Source organism: Giraffa tippelskirchi, chromosome 10 (genome assembly GCF_054371585.1).
Source record: "Giraffa tippelskirchi isolate mGirTip1 chromosome 10, T2T-mGirTip1v1.2.pri, whole genome shotgun sequence".
Lineage (NCBI taxonomy): Eukaryota > Metazoa > Chordata > Mammalia > Artiodactyla > Giraffidae > Giraffa > Giraffa tippelskirchi.
Genome location: NC_137284.1, coordinates 101849265 through 101873419, shown reverse-complemented (window position 1 = coordinate 101873419; position 24155 = coordinate 101849265). Strand labels below are relative to the sequence as shown.

The 24155-nt window shown below is 38.4% G+C and overlaps 1 protein-coding gene across 2 annotated transcripts in view; it reads left to right on the top strand.

Moving 5' to 3' along the window:
• ZNF277 (zinc finger protein 277) overlaps positions 1-24155 on the top strand; it is a 135263-nt gene that overhangs the window by 106746 nt on the left and 4362 nt on the right. For both annotated transcript variants that reach the window (XR_014067690.1, XM_081537145.1), the window contains exons 5-9: positions 3307-3398; positions 8920-9030; positions 11853-11985; positions 20586-20653; positions 23034-23130. Coding sequence is in view for 1 of the 2 variants with exons in the window: in XM_081537145.1 (XP_081393271.1) it covers positions 3307-3398; positions 8920-9030; positions 11853-11985; positions 20586-20653; positions 23034-23130 (501 nt within the window). In the remaining variant the exon portion in view is untranslated. The remainder of the gene's footprint in view (positions 1-3306; positions 3399-8919; positions 9031-11852; positions 11986-20585; positions 20654-23033; positions 23131-24155) is intronic.

Genomic DNA, 24155 nt, shown 5'->3' with positions numbered 1-24155 from the left:
AAAACCAGGGAAATATTCAGTAAGATATTTCTTTAGCCAACTTTGGATTATATCATCACCAGCCTGAGAAATATGAGCCAGAATGATGATTTTAATAAGTGTTAACGGGTCTCATAGTCCAAAAACAGGAGCAGGCCAAGAAAGTATTGCTCAGCCTTACTGCAGGGTATTTAAAATGATCTTTATCAAGAGCATTATCTGTTGGGTTTTTGTTGTTGCTGCTAACACAGTTGTAAATATAGGGCTCTGAGATGTGTTTTCTCTTTTTTAGTTGAGCTATACATGTTTGTGAAGATTCGCTTTTCCTTTCATTTGACTTTTACTGTCACTTTCAGTTTTTATGTAAAATTCAGTTAAAAAGCAACAATTAAAATTTTCCGATACATCAGCTTTACTCCCTTTGTTACTTTTGCTTTTATCTATCCACCTGCCACCAACAGAAAGCCCTAAGCTTCACGAAGTAAAAAGTGTTCCTGAAGTGTTGAATAACGTCTCTCCATTCTGTATGTCCGAGTTCCAACGTACTCCAATGCTGTGACTTCTAGAATCCCCATTAAGTTTCACAGCCCCTGGAAACTCCCCTATCAGGCCTCACAGAGTCTTGTCCTATACATTGGTTGTGGTGGTGGTTTAGTCACTCAGTCGCATCCAACCCTTGTGTTCCCTATGGACTGTAGCCCACCAGGCTTCTCTGTCCATGGAATTTCCCAGGCAAGAATACTGGAGTGGGTTACTATTTCCTTCTCCAGGGGATCTTCCCAACCCCAAGATCAAAGCAGATCCTTTACCACTGAGCCACCGGGGACTACCCCTATATGTATATAGCTCAGTATTTGGACAAAGATATAAAGAATCCCTGTCCAGGTTTCTTGAGTTCTTCCTCTTAAGTTCTCTTCTCTCTAGTACCTTGTCCCCCAAATTTCTCTTGCTTTTAAAGTATGCTGAATGCCAGTCTTTTTTTTTCTTCTCCACCAACTGAGGTAGATATATACCCTTCATTTGGGTTTAATTTCCCTGTGTTGCGATTTGGAAAATACTGCTGCTGCTGCTGCTAAGTCGCTTCAGTCGTGTCTGACTCTGTGCGACCCCTTAGACGGCAGCCTACCAGGCTCCTCGTCCCTGGGATTCTCCAGGCAAGAGTACTGGAGTGGGTTGCCATTGCCTTCTCCAATACTACCCAACAGAAAACTGGCAATGTATTATTTATTTTTACTCATCTGTCACAGTGCTATTATCCATTTTCTGAAAACAGATACAATATATGAAGCAACTTGTTTTATAGTAGTTTACAGGGGAAGGGGAAGTCTGATATCCATTATTTTCATCATGAGTGAAAGCAGAAGTTGATTGAATTGATTTTTATTGTGGCAGCTTCTTAATTTTTTTTCTTCAGTGGATTAATATTTCTAAATATCTGGTGATAGATTTCCAGAAGTACCAATGGAATTTATTAAGCTTCTAGATACTAGCTCATTTTTAGGCTGTCCTACACATATTTATAGAATCAGTAATAGACTTTATGAAGTTCCTATTTTGAGCTTCATGTTACAAGAGTAGCTGGAGAGTAGTATGCAGATGTAAAATAAGAACAGCATAAAACACTCTCTTTTAATTTCAAGGAGTTTTCATATCCATTCAGAAGATAAAGCAAGCAAAAGAGGTGATGGTAAAGCACGTTACCAGTTATAGGGGAAGTGAAGTCAGATGAGCTCCTTAGTTACCAGGAGACCAGTAAAGGGGCACGCCCCTCACTGCCCCTTTGATAAGAACAATCACTAGCTGGGGCCTGAGGCATGTGTGTAGGAATGTCAGTCTTATCCCACACTTTGCGACCCCATGGACTGTAGCACACTAGGCTTCCCTGTCCTTCACCATCTCCCGGAGCTTGCTCAAACTCATGCACATTGAGTCAGTGATACCATCCAACCATCTCATCCTGTCACCCGCTTCTCCGGCCTTCAGTCTTTCCCAGCATCAGGGTCTTTTCCAGTGAGTAGGCTCTTCACATCATGTGGCCAAAGTGTTGGAGCTTCAGCTTCAGCATCAGTCCTTCCAATGAATATTCAGTGTTGATTTCCTTTAGGATTGACTTGTTTGATCTCCTTGTAGTCCAAGAGACTCTCAAGAGTCTTCTCCAACACCACAGTTCAAAAGCATCAATTTTTCGGCACTCAGCCTTCTTTATGGTCAGTCATGTACATAAGATATAGGTGAAGCAGGGACTGGTTGGGCAGGGGATGTACCGAGAGCAGGAGAACAGCCATCTTGAGTGGCCTGACCATACACATATGCAATTTGAATTCTTTACACAAATTTCTGATCTTATCCTGTAAACAATACTGTGAGGTAATATTTTCATCTTAAAATTGAGAAAACTAAGTATGATAGAGGTTAAATAAAATATCAAGTACAAATGAGTTGTAGTTGTTGTTCAGTCTCTGAGTGGTGTCTGACTCCTTGCAACCCCATGGGGTGCAGCACACCAGGCTTCAAATCTAGTTCTATTCAGTGTTTCAGAGCCTGAACTCTTTAACTGTTATACTGTAGTTCAGAACTGACTACATGGCAGAAATGGGAATCAGCTTGGATCTTAAAGAACAATTAATATTTAGAAGAATGAAAAAGCAAAGAGAAATAAAATCACCTCAAGGAAAAGCAATGTATAGAACCACCTTGACTAGAATAGGATGTTACTGATGCATATTTTAAATTATATAGGGAGTAACAAGATAATTGTACATGAAAATAATTTTAAGAGGTTTTTCTACCTGCCAAAGAGAGGATGAATATGGTAGAAAAAAGGATTAAAATCAGGCAGACCCTCTAGGAGACTTACTCATAGTAATCTCATAATGACTGACTAAAGACTGGATTCAGAGTGATGACATTGGGATTGGTGGAGAGAAGTAACATGAAAGACAGATCAAGTAAAAAACATTGATCAGAACTTGGTTACAAACTAAACTGAGAATTTCAGAAAGGAGCACATTTTTGCTTTTGGAAGAGAGTGAGATTGGGAGATGACTGATAAAGATAGGAGAAAGGACAAAGTCGGGAAAGGATGGCAAGACCCTGGTGACTTTGTTTCCTACATAGCTGTTCAAATGCTATGTTGTCTGGCATTTAACTGTATAGACTTGGAGTTTAGGTAAAAGAACAGGGATGCAGAAATTTGAACTATCATCAGTGTTCATATACTTCCTTTCTGCCTCTCTCCAGTTTCTTCCCAACCAGACCATGACATTTTTCACTAGCTAGCTATGCATTTATTAAAGATAACATAATGTATCTGTTTTTCCTTTACAGAAAGAAATTCTGGAACAACAGCAACAAGAACGAAATGATAACAGCTTTCTTGGCATTTGTATGTTTTGCAATGAGGAATTCCTTGGAAACAGGTAGCTATTGTGTATGTATTTAAAATGTTACTGTTTTTCATCTGAAAACTTATCAAAACGCTGACAGTGGGTGTTTTAATCTTACATAGATTAAGTTAACGTGGATTGGCTCAGTTCCCTTTCATATATCCACAGTAATTTTTTTTTTTGCTACACCAAACATCAAAGATGGAATGTAGTTGCTCTAAGCAAAGTAGGGGAATACGTTTTTTTTAAAAGCCAGAAATAGATTTGTGTTTAGTATTGTAGGGCTTTTTAAAATCCGTTGACAGACCAAGACCATGTGCAACAGATGTGCCCTTCTGTATTAACTTGTAAACTCTAAACCTTCAGCAGCTTTTGGTGTTTTATTTTTAAACATTAAAAATGATAAAGATCTAAGGGGGAAAATAAATGGGGAATTGGTAATTCTGTCACCAACTCCAGCTGGCCTAAAACCAACTGATATACTCTGATTCAGTTCTAAAACTAACCACACAGAGTTAGCATCAGACTCCACTGGAGAAGGGATAGGCTACCCACTCCAGTATTCTTGGGCTTCCCCTGTGGCTCAGCTGGTAAAGAATCTGCCTGCAATGCAGGAGACCTGGGTTCAATCCCTGGGTTGGGAAGATCCTCTGGAGAAGGAAAAGGCTACCCACTCCAGTATTCTTGCCTGGAGAATTCCATGGACTGTACAGTCCATGGGGTCGCAAAGAGGTGGACACAACTGAGCGACTTTCACCTCTCTTTCACTTCTCTTCACTTCACTGTGGGTTTTAGGGCATCATCCCCTACAAGACTGCCCCCTCTTTAGACACCACACAAGTTCAGAGATTCCCTTGGATAGCTGCACTTTTGACCTACTGGCTACAAATTCAGGGATTTCCACCAATAATTTGCTTAGGCTCATTAATTCACTAGAATGACTCACAAAACTCAGAAAAGTGTTAACCATAAAAGATACAGATCAGGAACAGTCAGATTAAGAGACACATAGAGCTGGGTCTGGATGGGTCCTAACAGACCTAATACGGTGGGTCCTAACACAGAACTTGTATGCCTTCTCAAAGAATCAGAATCGATCACCTTCTGGCACGTCAGTGTATTCACCAGCCAAGAATCTTCACTGAGTTTTGGTATCCAGAATTTTTACATACTTCGTTATGTGAACATACTTAATTTAATTATGGAACTTAGTCTCCAGACCCTCTCTCCTCTCTGGAGGTCAGGGTGGCTCTGGGACCCTAAACTTTGATCACTTAGTTATTTAGTCTTTCTAGCAATCAACCCCTGTTCTGAAGCATTCTAGAAGCCTACCCCAAGTCACTTTATTGGCATAACAAAAATAATCTTAGAGAAATTCCAAGGTTTTGAAGTTCAGTGCCTAGAACCAAAGACAAAGACCAGACAAAGTTCTTTTTATACAACAGTAATATTTACAAGTGTACATTAACTTAAATACAAGTCATGAAGTTGTAACCTCTAGGAAATGGGAATAGTTTTAGTGACAATATAGAGTGGACAATCATTCTGCAGCCCACTTGAAGGAAAGCAGTCTTTAGTTTAAAAAAAACAGCTAAGCACAGTAACTGACATTGTTGTCTGAAAAACATTGAAAAGGCGAGGGTAACTATTTGTTTGAATTTAGAAAAGGGTTTGGATGAAGCATCAGTGTTGAAAACACCAGTTATGAAGATTTGATACTCATATAGATCAGTTAGCATGGAGGAAAACCTATGCCAAGACCGGTCATTATGCTTTTAACACTGTCTATTTCAAAGAGATTTATGGGGATGGCAGTGAGGACCACCTCCCTATCAAAAAGTTTACCAAGCACTGCTACTTCCTTTTAACATGTTGTTTCTGGTTTAACATTAAGACTATTATTAACCTGGTGAGGAGCCGTGTGACTATTACTAGGAATCTCTAGTATTAAAAATCTACAAATATTTTTGTTTTCCATAGCTTAAGTTTTTGTGATAAATGTAGATACTGACATGATTTGAAATATATATCCTTATGATTTATATTAAGCTCAGGGATACATGGATATCAGGATATAATGAGTGAAAGTTTGATAGAGAAAGGCAATCAGCCTGTTGCAGAAACAGAAGTTTGTTTTATCTTGCACTGTACAACCCAGTGCCTGTGCACGTGGGGGTGCTCACTCTTCTCCGAGTCTTTGCAACCCCATGGGCTGTAGCCTGCCAGGCTCCTCTGTCCATGGAATTTACCAGGCAAGAATACTGGAGTGGGTTGCCATTTCCTACTCCAGGGGATCTTCCCAACCCAGGGATCAAACTTGTGTCTCCTGCGTCTTCTCCATTGGTAGGCAGATTCTTTATCACTGCACCACTTGCCAGGTAGCTTTAACCAATGATAAAGATAAGCAGTGTCTTATTTTTATAAAACGTCCGCTTTCCTTCTGCAGCTCTTATTTATTAAAAAGTCCGTTGATAATGAAAGATTAACAATATAACCTGATTCCAGCTATGCATGATATTAGCAATGTTTGGGGATTATATTTGTGTTCTTCCAGCCTGGGCATAAAAAGAATAGAAAAGCATATGGTGTGGATAATGGTCAAGGATAGAAAAATGAGTACATTCTTGCTATTCTATGTTTATGTTTATTGTAGTGTAATTACTGAAGAGATGGGATTTACATATACCATTTTGCTGTTTACTTTCTTTATTTATTAAGCTTTTAAAAATTTCTTTCCTCCATTACTGCCTTCTTTTTTGTTGAGTAGACATTTTCTAGGGGCACCATTTCAATTCCCTTGTTTCTTTTACCTTATTTTTTGAGTCATTTTCTAGTGGTCCACTCACTATCCACTATAATTCACTGGGGATTACAATTGATATTTTAACTTAAAACAGTTGAACTCAGATTAATACCAGTGTAATTTCAACAATACACAAAAATTTACTCCAAGATGGCTTGCTTCTCCCCCGCTCCTTTGTGCTATTGGTGTCACATAAATTACATCCTTATACATAATAAGCTCATTAACATGTCTTTAAAATTTTTGTTTCGTGCAGTTATTTTTACATCAGATATGGGGAGAAAAGATTTATAAACAGAAATTCATTTATACTGGCTTTTATATTTGACTATGTGACTACCTTTACTGGTGCTTATTTTTTTAATGTATATTTGAATTACTATCTAGCATTATTTTATTTTATCCCAAAGGATTTGTTTTAGTTTTTTATTGGGCAAGTCCTTTAACAGTGAATTTTCTCAGGTTTTCTTATCTGGGAATGTCTTGATTCTGTCTTCATTTTTTCTCTCAGTATAGGTCTCTCTAACTTATTCTACATGAAGTTTGTTGGGCTTCTTCAATGTTTGAGTTAATGTTTTCCATCAAATTTGGAGATTTTTTAGCTGTTATTTCTTCAAATATTATTTCTGCCCCTATCCTTTTTGCTTTTGCGGAATCCTATTATACATAGATTGGTAGATATAATAATCTCTGAGGCTCAATTTAATTTTCGGCATTGTTTCTTCTTCTGTTCCGCAGACCAGAAAATCTCAATTGATCTTCAAGTTCGTCGATTCTTTGTTCTGCCAGTTCAAATTTTCTTTTGGGCCCTTCTAGTAAATTTTTCATTTCAGTTATTATACATTTCATCTCAAAAATTTGTATGTTTTGTTGAATTTCTATCTTTTTATTAGTATTCCCATTTTGGTAAGGGTATCCTTCTCATACCTTTTTTTGATTATTTAGTCATGGTTTTCTTTAGTTCTTTGCACATATTTTTATAATCTAATTTATCTTATGATCTTTGTCTGTTATGTCCAACATTTGGGCTTACTCAGAAATAGTGACAGTTTCTGTTGAATACTTTCTTTTCATATGGTAGGCCATAGTTTCTTTTCTTTGCATGTCTTGTAACTTGTTTGTTAAAAACTCAACATTTTAAATAAAGTGATAACTATAGAAATTAGATTTGTCGCCTACCCAACCAGAGTTTTTGTTGTTGCTATTTGTGTATTTAGTGAGTTTCCTGAACTAATTCTCTAAAGCATGTATTCTTTGTCAAGTATGGCTGCTGAACATATCTACTCAGCTCCGTGTTCAATAATAATATGGCAGCGAGCCTTGAGAAAACATATCTTCTTTCCTTTGCCAAGGAGTTCTGTGTTTGGCTTGGGACCTATCTTCAGTGCTCCATCAGTTTACAACTCTGCCTTAACCTTCACTTCCTACTTGTGTAAGTCTCAGAGTCAGCCACAGGTGAGAGATTAGGGTCTTCTCAGGGATTTCCTTGGGATGCACACAGCCCTGCACATGTGTGTTTCTAGATCCTGAGAATTGTGCTTGAACTTTGTTGAAAATCCCCTATGATCATCTCATTCCCCAGACTTTCCTTTTAAGTTTTGTGGCCAGTTCAGTTCAGTTCAGTCGCTCAGTCATGTCCGACTCTTTGCGACCCCATGAATCACAGCACGCCAGGCCTCCCTGTCCATCACCAACTCCCAGAGTTTACCCAAATTCATGTCCATCAAGTCGGTGATGCCATCCAGCCAAGCCATCTCATCCTCTGTTGTCCCCTTCTCCTCCTGCCCCCAACCTTCCCAGCATCAGGGTCTTTTCAAATGAGTCAGCTCTTTGCATGAGGTGGCCAAAGTATTGGAGTTTCAGCTTCAACATCAGTCCTTCCAATGAACACCCAGAAATGATCTCCTTTAGGATGGACTGGTTGAATCTCCTTGCAGTCCAAGGGACTCTCAAGCATCTTCTACAACACCACAGTTCAAAAGCATCAATTCTTTGGCACTCAGCTTTCTTCACAGTCCAACTCTCACATCCATACATGACCACTGGAAAAACCATAGCCTTGACTAGATGGACCTTTGTTGGCAAAGTAATGTCTCTGCTTTTTAATATTTTTTTGTGTGGCCAACCTATCATTTATCCCAGTTGACACTGCTTCAGGCAAACTGCATTGTTTGCCTGAATACATGAATTGATCAAAAAGATAGTCATTGTGTATGCAAGTTATCATGACCTTTACATGAAATTAGATATGTGAACTGTGGATTCCAGTTTTGCATCCAATGATAAGCTAACTAAATGTCTGTGATCCTGGGTTATATTTGTTTATATATTTCTCTTGAGTGGTTGTCTCTTCCTCATTAATTGGAAGAGTAGGCAAAGCACATTTATTTAATAGTTTAATGAACAGATACTCAATTCACCAGTAGAGTGTAATCCCGCTCAGTGGCAGATTGTGGAACAAACTTGGACTCCCTTTAAAGAACTGATATGTTTACATGCATACTATAACACAGACTTCCCTGGTGGCTCAGTGGTAAAAAATACACCTGCCAATGCAGGAGACGCAGGTTCCATCCCTGAGTTGGGAAGATACCTTGGAGAAGGAAATGGCAACCCACTCTGGTATGTTGCCGTGTTTGACCTTTGCTTGTCTTCTAATTAGTATTGTTATCATTATATAAATGCTACTCCTGACCTGATTTGTTCCTAGATGAGTTATAAATAATGCAGATTGCTCAAATTTCTTCCTAGATCTGTTCTTTTGAACCACATGGCCAGAGAACATTCTTTCAACATTGGATTGCCAGACAACATTGTAAACTGCAATGAATTTCTGTGTACATTACAGAAAAAGCTTGACAAGTAAGTACATTTTTATGAAACACAGCCTGGAGCTATCTTAATCTTGGACTCCATTGTGAATTTTTAAAAATTAATAGTCACAAGTAATTAAAGAAATAGAATTTTCTCATTTCTCATGTCAGAGGAGTTCACATTTTGTATGACAGTCTTTATTTTGTGTAGATCATATTGCCTTTTAGTAGCCTTTAAATATAAATGTCATATGTAGCAAACAATGTTTATACCACTATAAGGTATGTTATATAGGGTATGAAAAATATACTTACCAGCATAAGAAAGAGAATGTTATTATGTCCCTTGAGTCTCCCTTTGTTCCCTTCCTCATTAGTATCTCCCTGAGTAACTACTATTCTTCACTTTGGATTCATAATTTCTATACTTCTCTCTATAATTATTCTACACATTTAGTAAAGTCAAATTCCTAGATATTATTCAACTTTAGGTGAAACATAGCATCCTGCTTATATTTTTTAAATTTAGTATTCATTTAAATTTATATATCATAACACTCCACTTTTCTTGAGGTTATATTCTGGCTGTTTAACTTGTAGAAATAGGGAAGAAAATTCTGTACATCACCAAAATGTCTTTCAAAAATCTGCTCACCCTTCTTTCTAAGAAAGGGCTCAAGATTTTACTCTCAAACCCTAGTTTTATTCACTTAAATATAGTACTAATGAATGTGGTGTCTCTGCCCACAACATTTGGAGCAATAACATTGAGCAAGAAATACCCATTATAAAATTCTAAATTCAAATTCTGCTATCAACAGTACATTAAAACAATTCTCTTCACTCTTTTAATGAATGATCCTTCATTTATAAAATAATATCAGGTGTGTTCTCTAGCAAGACTAGCAGTAATGAATATCCTTAATCAACTAATTGCCCATAAATTTTTACTATAAAAGAATATAGTTACTTCTGTGGCATAAAAAATAATTGAGATGTTGTTTGGTAAAGATGGAAAAGAATTCAAAATAGCAATAAAAACTTACTTTAGTCATTTTGTTGTCAAACCCAAGTTCATGTGCCCAACACACAGTGAGACCAAGCAAACCAAAACATCAGTTTAACACAGAAAGGTTAATTGCAAGGGCAACACAAGGAAAACAGGTGGCTCGTGCTCAAAAGACCAGAACTCCCTAATGGGTTTCAGGGAAGCAGTTTTTTTATTTAATTTATTTAGTTTTTAATTGAAGGATAATTGCTTTACAGAATTTTGTTGGTTTCTGCCAAACATCAGTCATAGGTACGTGTATGTCCCCTCCCTCTTGAACCCCCCTCTCATCTCCTTCCCCAGCCCACCCCTCTAGATAGTCACAGAGTCCTGTTTGAGTTCCCTGAGTCATACTGCAAATTCCCCCTGGCTTTCTATTTCACATATGGTAATGTAAGTTTCCATGTGACTCTCTCCATACATTTCACCCTCTCCTTCCTCCTCCCTCCCACCACCCCATGTCCATAAATCTGTTCTCTATGTCTGTGTCCATGGAAGCATTTTTAAACACAAGTTGAGGGAGGATAATCACAGGATGTTTGATCAGCTTATGTACAATTTTCTGATTGATTGATGTTGAGGTAACAGGGCGGTGTCACAAGGGTTAACATTATCAATCCTCAGGTTCCAGTAGATCTGGTGCCTACGGTCATCAGGTACTTCAAGAAGGAACTAAAGATTCCATGACTGCCATATGGCTGATTTACTATTCAAATTCATGCAAGTTCTCCTGACCCAACTGCTGTTTTTGTCACGACATGTTCCTATCTTGTCAATCATTAATTCTTGAGATAGACTTTTGTGACTCAGGGGAGGCTTGGAAGACTGCAACTTTTCTACAGGCAAGAGGCAAACAGAGGACGTGGTGGAAGGGTTGTGTCCTGGGAATGCCCCATAGTGTCCTGCTTGGTTAAAATTTTAGTGTTTTTATGAATTCTTTGTGACTAGAAAGTAGAACCCTTATGACTGTTGGGTAAAAGTTCCAGGCAGTATCAACTGTCCAGCTTAGCATGAGAAAAGACATTTTGCTAGTAATCTGTTCGAAATTGGTCATTACTGCCTCATTAGGTAATGATTCCCAGTTAGGGGAAATACTCTAGCAGAAGGTACATGTGAATGATAAGATAGTAAAAGTAGCACTTACTGTGTGCCATGAATATGCTAGGCATTTTATTCATATATGTATAAATAAAGTGTGGTTTAAATGTGTTCATACATTGTTCATATTTTGTGTAAATTATTCTTATGGTTATGAATTTATATGTATACATTGTCATAAGTGTTCTCTAAAATGTAGGTGTTATCTTCAGGTTAGAGATAAGAAAATGAGTGGTAACAGAGATAGCAAGTAACTTGACCAAACCCCACAGCTGGAACTCGGAGTTGGACCCTGCAAATCAGGTCACAGGATATACCAAACCACAGACTAATCATTACACTCAGTGGAAGCAACCAGTGCTAGTTATCATTATAATTATTTGAAGAACATACCTTTGTTTTCATTTTTAGAATAGATATTTCAATTCAATTAGTAAAGCACCAAAATCATTTTTGGGTAATTGATATCTTTATCATAGTTTTAACTAAATAGCCAAGTTGGCCAGTATAGCCAACTACAAAATAAACCACAACACGCATCCTCTAAAGCCAAATGAATAAAGTGAGAGGGATTCCAAAAAGGATATTACATCCCATTTGAAAACTCTGTGAGACCTAAAAAATGTGTAAATTTTAAGACCCAGTAATAATAATAATAATAAAGGTCTACTGCAACAGCTATTCAAGGGACTTATTTAATCTCAGTGTTTGTGTCTTTCTTGTAGCTTGCAGTGCTTGTATTGTGAGAAGACCTTCAGGGACAAAAATACACTTAAAGATCATATGAGGAAAAAACAGCATCGTCGGATCAATCCTAAGAACAGAGAATATGACCGATTTTATGTCATCAATTATTTGGTAAGGCTTTCTTTTCTCTTCATAATTTAAAATTTGATTGCCTGTCTACAAACATCAAAATGTGGTTGAGGGATACTTTCAAGCAATGGTTAGTTTTAAAATGATTAGTTTACAAAAGGTAACATGATTTGATTTGTCTCTGATTTGCCAAGTGTTTATATAGTAAAAAGGTTGTGTCTCTAGAACTCGTAGAGATCTTCCTCAAATAAATCAATGAAAAACATCTAGATAGCTACACATTGCCCCCCATTTACTGTGTTACCTTGAGTACAGGGACTTCTATATTCTATATACTATTATATTCTGTATACTATATGTATGTATGTATGTTAGTTGCTTAGTTGTGTCCGACTCTTTGCAATCCCATAGACTGTAGCCCACCAAGCCCCTCTGTCCATGGGATTCTCTAGGCAAGAACACTGGAGTGGGTTGCCATTTCCTTCTCCAAAAGGAACTATAGAAAGAAAGTGAAGTTGCTCAGTCATGTCCGACTCTTTGTGACCCCATGGACTGGAGCCTACCAGACTCCCCCATCCATGGAATTTTCCAGGCAAGAGTACTGGAGTGGGTTGCCATTTCCTTCTCCAGTATACTCTATACTTCTGTATATATTAATACAGCGATTTCTATATTCTTTTCTAAAAACACTGTTGACTTCTGGGTGTGCTGGGTGCTGTGCTAGATAATTGTTTATAGTCTCTTCACTTTTCCGCCATTAAAATATCTTCACCTTTCTTTCGCACCAAAATATATATATATATATATAACTAGTAGGATGGACTGATGGGGTAACCATGTCAAGGATTTTAAATACTTTGTAAACTCTCCTTGCCCAGAAACCTCCGTACCATTTACTGGCCTCTGCAGATTACAGTCTTTTTTGTGTAAGAAGAGGTATTCAGTTGGAGGCAAATGTCCTTCTCTTTAGGTGCATTTGGAAACTTAAAAAGAGATTTTTGATTGACACACTGACTGGAGAGTGCTACCGGTCCTGCCCCCAGTCTGCTGATTTTTGTTTTACGTATACATAGCAAAGGAAGGAAACTCCTGTGGGAAGGGGGACCCTTTACAGGGGCCCGAGAGTGGGCTCTTGTCTAATACTTGGAAATGAATTGTCCAAGGAGATTCTCGTGCTGACAAAGCAAGAGACTTTATTGAGAAGGGGCACCAGGGGGAGAGCAGCAAAGAGAACCCAGGACCTGCTCTGCCACACGGCTCACAGTTTCGGGTTTTATGGTAAGGGGTTTAGTTTCCTGGTTGTCTGTGGCCAATCATTTTGACTCATGGTTATTCCTGGTGGTGCGCACATCTCTCAGCTAAGATAGATTTCAGCAGGAAGGATTCTGGAAAGTTAGTAGGACATATGGACTGGCATCTCCTCTCTCCTTTTGACCTTACCTGAATTCTTCCAGTTGGTGGTAACTTGTTAGTTCCGCATTACTTCCCAGGACCTCCTGTTGTATGATAGCTCATATAAAATGGTTGTTATCATGCCTGTCTAAGATTGGCAGTTTCAGTGGTTCTCTAACAAAACTACTCATGACAAGAGAAGGAGTTAAGTAATTCTGCATTGGAATTGAAAGAAAGATGAGGAGTTCCAGTTCTGACAGCTTTCGAAAGCAAATAGAAAGTGGTTTTTGCTCTTAATTGAAAGAATTTTAATCCAAGTCCATTAGCCACAAAAGACATAATTGATAATAATGAGCCATTTTATCTATTGGACAGAAAGCCTGTTCTGAATTATGTTGGAAGTCCCCGCTTTAGGATAAAATCTTTGCTTGTTCTAACTAATCCTTAGCATATTAAAATAAAATTCCCCTTGAGAAATAAGTTTAGCATGTGTTTAAAGATCGTCTCTGAGAGGTTGCCATGGTTTGCTACAAATGTTTTACAGCTAGCTAAAGGTAAAGGCACCCTTTGAGTCTTTCAGTCTTCTCTTGAAATCACTCAGTCATTAATTCCTAGAGCAAACGCTACTTCAGGGCCCAGCCCAATCCAATAGGGAATGGACTTCAGTGTTAGCTCTAAGAAATTTTCAGCTACTGCAGGAAGCTGTGGAAGCAATTTAATAGTACTTCCTTCTGGGGCTCTTTTAAGCTAATAGTCAAGAGTTTAGGATTAGCAGAACATTGTATATAGCTGGAGGTGTTTATCTTTTAGAGGAGACTTCAGAGAAACTACTCACTCAGATTCTGCTAGCACTTTTAGAAAGTTCGATATGGACACCAAGTAGTGCAACTGTGAAAACTGGAATCATCCGTGAGGACCAGCTGGCTCTAGATGAGCGTGCTAGATTGTACTGCCCACGGAGAGCCCAGATTTCATGTGGGATGAATCGTGGCTTGAAAGAAGTACTTTAAGAGAATGTAAAGGTTTTAATAACATATAAAATGAAAATTTAATTACTTCAGGGTAATACTGATAGATTTTTTTTTTAAGGCTTTTGTGGGGGGGGCGGTTCAACTTTTTATTTTGTATTGGGGAATAACTGGTTAACAATGTTGTGATAGTTTCAGGTGGACAGCAAAGGGACTCAGCCGTACATCATGTACACGTATCCACTCTCCCTGGTTTGGTTTTAATTGGCAGCTTTTGAGTACCTACTATGTGCCAGGTACAGGCTTCCCAGGTGGTGCTAGTATAGAGGTAAAGAACCCTCTTGCAAGTGCAGGAGACATAAGAGATCCAGGTTCAGTCCCGGGGTCAGGAAAACCCCCTAGAGGAGGGCTTGGCAACCCACTCCAGTATTCTTGCTTGGAGAATTCTATTGACAGAGGATCCTGGGGGGTTATGGTCCATAGGGTCGCAAAGAGTCAGACACGACTAAAGCAACTTAGCACGCATGCACGGATGTGCCAGGTACTGTCTTAGGTATGTATATTAAGTCATGTACTCTTAACCACATCCCTGTGACACAGGTTTTGTCATTATCCTCTTTTATAGATTAGGTAACTAGAGCATAGAGAAGTTGAGTAATTTTCCCAGGGTCACATAGCTAAAGCTTTCTGCATCAGTTTCCTTCAATTTTTCCTCAGTTTTTACAATTGAAATAGTACCAGTACCCACCTCTTATACTTTGGGTTGGTTTGGGGATTTGGTCAGATAATGGTGATAAATTATTAATGATCTACGCACATACACACCCTTTGCCTATTATCTTTTATACCAAAGTAGAAAATGACCCATGGTCAAGGTAAAGCTGACTTTAATCAGCTCCTTAAGGGCTCTAACCCACAACCCTAGCCATCTTAGCTCTCTATGCTTTTCCATTGAGGCCAACAACAATATGGTGTTTTGTTTATGGATTTTTTGGTTTTGTTTGTTTTTTCCTTTTTTGACCACGCTATACAGCTTATGGGATCTTAGTTCCCCAACCAGGGATTGAACCCATACCCTCGGCAATGAAAGCTCGGAGTCCTAACCACTGAACTGCCAGGGAAGCCATAGGAAAGATTTTTTTAAAAAAACCTAAAAAGTGTTATGATACCTTGTTGTTGTTGCTCAGTCACTCAGTCGTGTCTGACCCTTTGTGACCCCATGGGCTACAGCATGCCAGGCTTCCCAGTCCTTCACTATCTCCCAGAGTTTGCTCAAACTCATGTCCATTGAGTCAGTGATGCCATCCAACCATCCCATCCTTTGTCATCCCCTTATCCTCCTTCCCCCAATCTTTCCCAGCATCATCAGAGTCTTTTCCAGTGAGTTGGCTCTTTGCATCAGGTGGCCAAAGTATTGGAGTTTCAGCTTCAGCATCAGTCCTTCCAGTGAATATTCAGGGTTGATTTCCTTTAGGATGGACTGGTTTGACCTCTTTGCTGTCCAGGGGACTCTCAAGAGCCTTCTCCAGTACCACAGTTTGAAAGCATTAATTCTTCGACACTTAGCCTTCTTTGTGGTCCAACTCTCACATCCATACATGACTACTGGAAAATCCATAGCTTTGACTATATGGACCTTTGTCAGCAAAGTAATGTCTCTGCTTTGTAATACACTGTCTAGGTTTGTCATAGCTTTGAAATGATGTAAACTTACCTTTGGAAAGAATTGAAAAAGCTAATAACATCTCTAAAGATGTATCAGTGCCTTAAGCTGCTGCTGCTGCTGCTGCTGCTAAGTCGCTTCAGTCGTTGCCGACTCCGTGCGACCCCATAGACGGCAGCCCACCAGGCTCCGCCATCCCTGGGATTCTCCAGGCAAGAATACTGGAGTGGGTTGCCATTTCCTTCTCCAGTGCATGAAAGGGAAAAGTGAAAGTGAAGTCGCTCAGTCGCGTCCTACTCTTAGCGACCCCATGGACTGCAGCCCACCAGGGTCCTCCATCCATGGGACTTTCCAGGCAAGAGTACTGGAGTGAGGAGTGCTTATCAGAAGTATCAATCTTAACAGTGTTCTTGGAATATTATAAAGGTATAAAAAATATAGGCTAAATATATTTTTAAAAACTGTTCCAAATATTAATAGTGTATAGTTAGAGAAAAATGAGGGCCAATGGTTTTTCATTTTAGTTTTCTTTTAGACTTCATTAATGAAAAATATTTACTATTAAGACTAAACTATTCTAAAAGTTTAGTTAAACAATAAACACATTGTTTTTTTTTTCTTAAGGACTTTTAAGAGCAGGTCAATTTTTTATTGTTATTTTATAAATTTTTGGCTGCGGTACCCAGCATGCAAGATCTTAGTTCCCCAACCACGGATCAAACCCAGGCCCCCAGCAGTGGAAGCTCATAGTCCTAACCACTGGACCACCAGGGAGTTCCTGCTTTATTTTTTCTAAAGATTAAAAAGAAGAAAAAAAGAAAAACAGAAATGAGAGTTATTCATCGTTTATTCCTCTGAGGGAAAAAACTGACATGAGTACTTGGATGTGGGCAAAAGATTGAATTGTTGTTTTAGTAGCTAGTGTCTGCACATCCATTTCTCACATCCTCTTTCCTTCAGAAGAAATTTCATTGACTTCATACATTCTACAAACGTTTGAGTGCTTTCCAGGTACCAGATGCTGATGGAACAGAAAGAAAAATATGGCAGAACAGCTACTACTTTCAAGGAACTTAGAGATTGGTATGAGAACCAGATGTGTAAGCACATTAATTTCAACACTTTGTAATGGTGTGTACAGAATTAATGTTTTGGCCTCTCCTGTAGTAGATCTATGGAGTAATTGAGTCATGCACCCACAGAGTGTCCCACTTTGGAAGAGAATTTTCAGACCAGCAGTAATGGAAGCATCCAGGATATTCCTGGCAAGATACACTCTTAGAGTCATAAAAGGTGGGAGATCAGTAAACGATATCCTGATCTCTGGTCAGGACGAAGAGGCTATTTGGGGTCTCTTTTGGGCTCAGCAAATTGATAGATTCCATCTTCTTTCTTGGGAGAAATAATTTTCCTGTTTGATAACTCATATCAGTTTTTTAATACTGGTAGACTTGCAAATACAAATATTAAAGGTCTTTTGCATAATCTAAATTATCTACTTAGAGTTCGTGCTTTGTTTTCTCACAAACAGAAGGGTTCAATGGATTGGGGGTTGGGGGGTGGAGAGCTAAGGGGACAAGGTCCCAGGCAGTTTCATGTTCAAATACTCTTGCCTCAGAGGGCAGCAGACTGCTTAACATCATCTTCAAGAATTCAGCTACATGTTCTGTAGGTGTTCATGGTTCAAGGCTTGAGTTTTACTAAAGGGAAGTATTTTTGCAGTGGTATTATCATTTTTTGATTTAAATTTTTTTAGTTTTAAAATATACAAACCCATCTGTAACAAAAAATTGTTGTTGTTTAGTCACTGAGTCATGTCCAACTCTTTGTGACCCCATAGACTGTAGCCCACCAGGCTTCTCTATCCATGGGATTTCCCAGGCAAGAATACTGGAATGGGTTGCCGTTTCCTTCTCCAGGGGATCTTCTCAACCCAGGAATCAAACTCAAGTCTCCTGCATTGGCAGGCAGATTCTTTACTGTTGAGCCACCGGGGAAGCCCCAACAAAAGTAGGCTCTTAACCTGTTTTTCAGTTTTGTTATAATTCTCTCTACTGTAATTATTTACATTTAAAACACTGTCTCTGTTTCTGATGGATTTTTTTGTGTGTTAAGCACATGTAAGTCTGTGAGTTTTAGGGATGAAAGGATGCTGGGTGAAAGGGACCTTTTTTCCCCATGTTTTTTTCCACCCTCTAATTGATCATAAGCCATCTGATGCAGAGGTTTGAGGAGGTGTTCTGAACATCTTTACTGACATGCCTTCCAAACTTTGTGGGGTTTTTTTGCGTTCTTCTCTTTCCTGATATGATTCATTAGTAAGCACAGTGTCTTAATCAGAGACTAAATTTTTTTTTCTCTTTGTGTCTTGTTCTTGTAATAAATCATACATTTAACTGTACCAAGGCAGAGCACTCTAGGAAAGTCTCAGCCACTGTCATGTTCAAATCACTTGTTTCCTATTATACTAATGAACACAGAGTTCCATTTTGTTCTCAAGCGGTAAATGGTTAATGCTGTATTGCCTAGATAAATCCCTGTGTTGTGCTCAATACTGAGAAAGCTGTAAAGTAATGCTTTGAGTTTGGAAGTTTGATAGTGAAAGATATTTTTCATTATTTTGGGCTCAAAACATTTATTGATAAGTAACATTTGCCTGTATTGTTGAATGGTAATACCCCAAATGACCCATCCTTGAGGAATATCTTGCAGCAGTGGCCTTGAGTCCATGTCCAGAGAGACCAACCAATGCATAAAAGATTTAATTCATCACCAAAAATTCCAACTAATAAGAATCCTGTTGGCAATGGTGAGGCCATTCTTACTGTTCATAATGATGCTTAGACACTTCATGACGATTCTGGGAAGTCCATTATGGAGTCCAAATTAACTGTCTCTAATGACGTTATGGTAAATCTCTGCGTGTCTGAATTTATGCATCATTTAGCTGATAGATAATGACAGCTGCAAAACCTCTCATTAAGTTGATGAATGATAGATTTTCTTTTTCTCTAAATCATAATGGCTCTTGTAGTCCTTTGTTTTTAGTTAAATGAATACCTTCCTTGAGAAAATGTTTCTAACTGAGAGTGAATTCTGGTAATGTTTTTCTAAAAAAAGGATATAAAACAGGAATATCTGTATTATATCAGGTGAGGTTGGACTTGACAGTTACCATAGTTTAACTGCTTGGAAAAGTGCCCAGTAATATTTCTCTGTATCCCTCTTTAATGCATTGTCTGCTTTTGCATGGCACAGTGGGAAGATTGAGTAGAGAGAGAAGAAAGGCCAAGAGAAAGAAAGAAATGACTCAAGGGAGAAAAGTGACATGGTTGGGCCAAAAGAAAGCATTCCTGCTCATCACTGCATTAAGTTTTGCTGAAACTATGACTAAATTTGTCTGACATAGCCCAACAAAGGTGGAACTCCTCTATGAACTGTAAGAGATAAAAGGGATTTGAGTAGATATTTGAGTACCAACTATTACCTGGTACCATGTGATTTCTATACGTTAACCATTTACTCAACATGCACAAAACTTTTGAAGTAAGATCTAAATTGGCATCACATTTTTTAGATGTTTTCAGTTACAATTCAACTCAAAAAAAAATAATTTCTAGTACCCACTGTGTGCCCGACTCTGGAAATATAACAGTGAACAAAAGCCATGTCTTCACAGACATTCTAGTGCAGAAGACAAAAAATAAGAAAACAGATCCACAAAATGATTTCAGGGTATGATCAATGCTTTGAAGAAAAATAAAGCGTCCTAGCAGAATAAAAAATAACTTGAAAGAGGGGTGTTTTAGACAGTGTTCAGAAAAAGAAGTGATAACATTCAGGATGATGGAGCCATGTTAGGATATGTGAGGCAAACGATGCCAACAAGTGTAGAAGTAGCCAGGTGGAAGTCAGCTTGCTGTGTTCAAGCAAGAACCAAAGAGTGGTCTGACCAGAGCCAGCTAAGCATGAGAAAAAGTGCTGGAACACAGTGATAGAGAGGGAGCCTGGCAGAACCTGGAGGCCTTATAAGCCATGGGAAGACCTCTGAATTTTGTCTTGAGTATGAGAAGCCCTGGGAGGGGTTAGACACACAGCGAGGTACCCCATAGAAAGTTCACTGTGGCTACTGTCTGGGAAATAGACTTTTGGAAACCTCAAATAGAAACAGAGTCCAGCTAGGAGAGTCTCTCTCAGAAGATAGTAGTGGTTTTCCTAAAAGATCCCCAAGAGATACCTGTGTACACCCAGGGCTGAGAAATGCTAATGTACATTTAAGAGAAAAGAATTTGACTGAAAGGTTATCTCTTTTCTCCAAAAAGAAAAGCATATTAAAATGTCATTAAACATTGTTACATGCTTTTTAAATGTTTGATTTAGGATATATCTGAAATCCTAACCATTTAGGATGTATCCTAAATCCTAAACTTTGAGTTAGAATATATCATTTCTTACCCTGAAATAAGAGCTTTACTATATTCTGCTTGTATTGTTTTAAAACCATTTGCGTTTAGGTACTGTCTTGTTTTGTTTTGAGTTCAGTGTCTTACTTTCTCCTCTCCCCTCTTCCTCCTTCACCTCCCCTCTTTATCTCTAATCCCTCTGCTCTTCCTTCAAAGGAACTTGGAAAATCGTGGGAAGAAGTTCAACTAGAAGATGATCGGGAGTTGCTAGAGCATCAGGAAGAGTAAGACTTATTATTGATTGTACTTAATCACAGTATTTTAAGAGAAGGAAAATAGTTCTTTAGTTTGGTTTTAAGTTACCATTCTGAAAAGATAGAATAAAAAGAAAGAGAACCCTTTCTGTAAGCTATGCGTCATTTCACGTAATATAGCCAAAACTTGAATTCAAAATAACTTTTGATACCTCATACCAGTCAGAATGACCATCATCAAAAAGTCTGAAAATAATAAATGCTGAAGAAAGTGTGGAGAAAAGGGTACCCTCCTACACTTTTGATGAAAATGTAAATTGGTGCAGCTACTATGGAGAACATTATGTAGGTTCCTTAAAAAACTAAAAGTAGAGCTAGCATATGATCCAGCAATCCTCCTCATGTGCATTTATCTGGAAAAGATGAAAACTCTAATTTGAAAATATACATGTACCCCAATGTTCATAGCAGCACTATTTACAGTAACCAAAAGATGGAAGCAACCTAAATGTCCATGGACAGTCAATGGATAAAGAAGATACGGTATACAAACAGTGGAATATTACTCAGCCATAAAAAAGAATAATATAATGATATGCCATTTGCAACAACATAGATGGACTGAGAGATTATTATACTAAATAAAGTAAGTCAGAGAAAAACAGATATCAATTGATATCACTTATATGTGTAATCTAAAGGTATGACACAAATGAATTAATTTACAAAACAAAAATAAACTAACAAACATAGAAAACAAATTTATGGTTACTAAAAGGGAAAGGGAGTGATAAATTTAGGAGATTGCCATTAATAGATATACACTCCTATATATAAAACAGATAAACAACAAGGTTCTACTGTATAACATGGGAGATTATAGACAATATATTCTAATAGCCTTTAATGGAAAAGAATCTTATAAAAAATACCATATTTTTATGAGATATTTTATTAAAAACATATGTTTATAAAATGATTTTTTATATATACAAATATGTACATATATAACTGAATATACACATATATAACTGAATATATACATCTATTACTGAACATATACATATAACTCGGAGAAGGCAATGGCACCCCGCTCCAGTACTCTTGCCTGGAAAATCCCATGGATGGAGGAGCCTGGTAGGCTGCAGTCCATGGGGTCGCTAAGAGTCAGACACGGCTGAGCGACTTCACTTTCACTTTTCCCTTTCATGCACTGGAGAAGGAAATGGCAACCCACTCCAGTATTCTTGCCTGGAGAATCCCAGGGATGGCGGAGCCGGGTGGGCTGCCGTCTATGGGGTCGCACAGAGTCGGACACAACTGAAGCGACTTAGCAGCAGCAGCAGCATACATATAACTGAATCACTTTGCTACATACCTGAAACTAACATAGCATTGTAAATCAACTATACTTCAATAAAATTAATGATAATACCAAAATAAGTTTGACATAATTAAAACAACTGTTATTCCAACTGAATAGTGTTTTGCTACTACAGCTGATCGTTGAACACACAGGTAATATATAATTCAGAGAAAAATATACTCCAGAATTCTTTACTCGTTAGTCCATTGATCCCTAGACCTTAAACTGATATGATCTTTGAACTCTCCATGCTCCTTACTGTTGGAATAGAGAATATAACAACTAAATTGAGGTTAACTTTGTTCTGTGTTCATCCCATTGATGACTAACTTAAAACATTCACAGCTTCTTTGCTTGAAATTATAAGCTCGAGAAGTATTCTTTTCAACCTAAAAGGATTCCCCATTATTCATCTTCCTCTCACTCAAAGCTGTTCAGCCTTTTGTCTCTCCTGGGATTTTGCTTCTCCTAGTTTATTAGTGACAAGAAGTTGACAGTATCTCAAAAAATAAATGCAAGGAAGGGAGAAAGTGGTAAAAATGTATGCTTTTTGATATCTGCCATCAAATTTAACACTTGCCCTATTTAAAATGATCAGTATTTCCCACATGAAAGATAACAAGGTTGCCTGTACGCCATTTTTCATGCAGAAACACTCTCCGCACTGACTGCACCTCACAGCATGCGCACTTAGTGGTTGTAGTTAATCAGAGAGCATTCCATCTCCTGATATGTCTTCTCTGCAAATTAAAGCTGGTTGTCTCAGAAAGACAGGGTGCTGATTTTGTAGTGAAATAGCTGCTCAAAAAGAGAGACAAATATGAGAAAACGGAGCAGCACCTGTTTGCTATTTATATTAATTTCATGGTGCTACTTTGAATTTCAAAAATTGTATCAAAAAGTCATAATATAATATGACAGTCTTTATGGAAATGTCAGAGTTGAAAGAGACTGGCAGGGTTTCTCAGGGAGCAGAAAGTAGCACCAGGTCACTGTTCGGTATACCCTTGAAGCACCATGTTTGCTGTTTTATTTTTAACACAGTGACTGGTCTGATTGGGAAGAACACCCTGTGTCTGCTGTCTGCCTATTTTGTGAAAAGCAAGCAGAAACAATTGAGAAATTATGTGTCCACATGGAGGTGAGATACTTTGATTCATTTGACATTTGTTTTGTTGTTCTGACAGGAAGAAGTTGATGATTACTGCAACCTCATCATCTTATACCTTTAGTCTCTTGATTGTTTTCCCCTTCCTTAAAGTGCTGTAAGCAAAATGGGAGTCAGGGAGGGTCCATCAAAGAGAAGCAGAACTCAGGGTAGTTAAATGGAGTTCACTGAACCTGGGTGAACTGTTAGTTTGTTATTTCACAGACTGCTGATGCCATCCCACCTCTGAGATGTTTACGAGATAGTTCTGCCTTAACCTGTAGGATCTGCAACCACGATTAACAATACCCAGGATGTGGACAGGTTCTGAGTCTTTTTCCCAGTGCTTCCCGTGCTGGTGAACAAGGAGAGCAGGACGAGAGAAAGTTGCCATCTACAGAGCCCTGGGGAGGGATGAGGGTGGGGAGCCATGGAAGTTGGAGAGGGCACAGGGTGTGGTCTTACAGCTCCCTCAGTTACCAGGATTTGAAGAGAAGAAATTTGAGGACATTTCCAGTTTGTGTTTTCTCTTCTGCATGCTATTCTTTTGTTATATTGGGAGTTGAGTATAATAGAAAAATATTACTGGATTATTCTGATGTGCCCTCTCTCCCATCCCCCCACTGAGCTCTGCAATAGTGGAGCAGACTCTCCTGTTTGACCCACCTTCATTCTCATTCATAAAAACTGTTCTTAGTTCAGTAAAACAAGGACCTGGAAGGTGTTCAAAAGGCTATGGGCATTTACTCAAGAGGAAGGAGAATCATTTTGTCTGAAGCAGGTTGTCACTAGTACGTGTGTATAGTTTCCAGTCTTAAATGCAACTCATAATATCCTAATCTCTTTGATTTGAAAGGTGCCTTGGTCCCTTTATCCTGTGTAAGAATCCCCTTTGCAGGATCCTTGACTGGTGTCCTCAACCTCTGCTGAGTCACTTTCAGTGATAACATATCATGGAATTCTTAATTATCCTGCCTGTGGTGCTACACTGAATGCCTTCACAGAGAGTTAGATGGTCT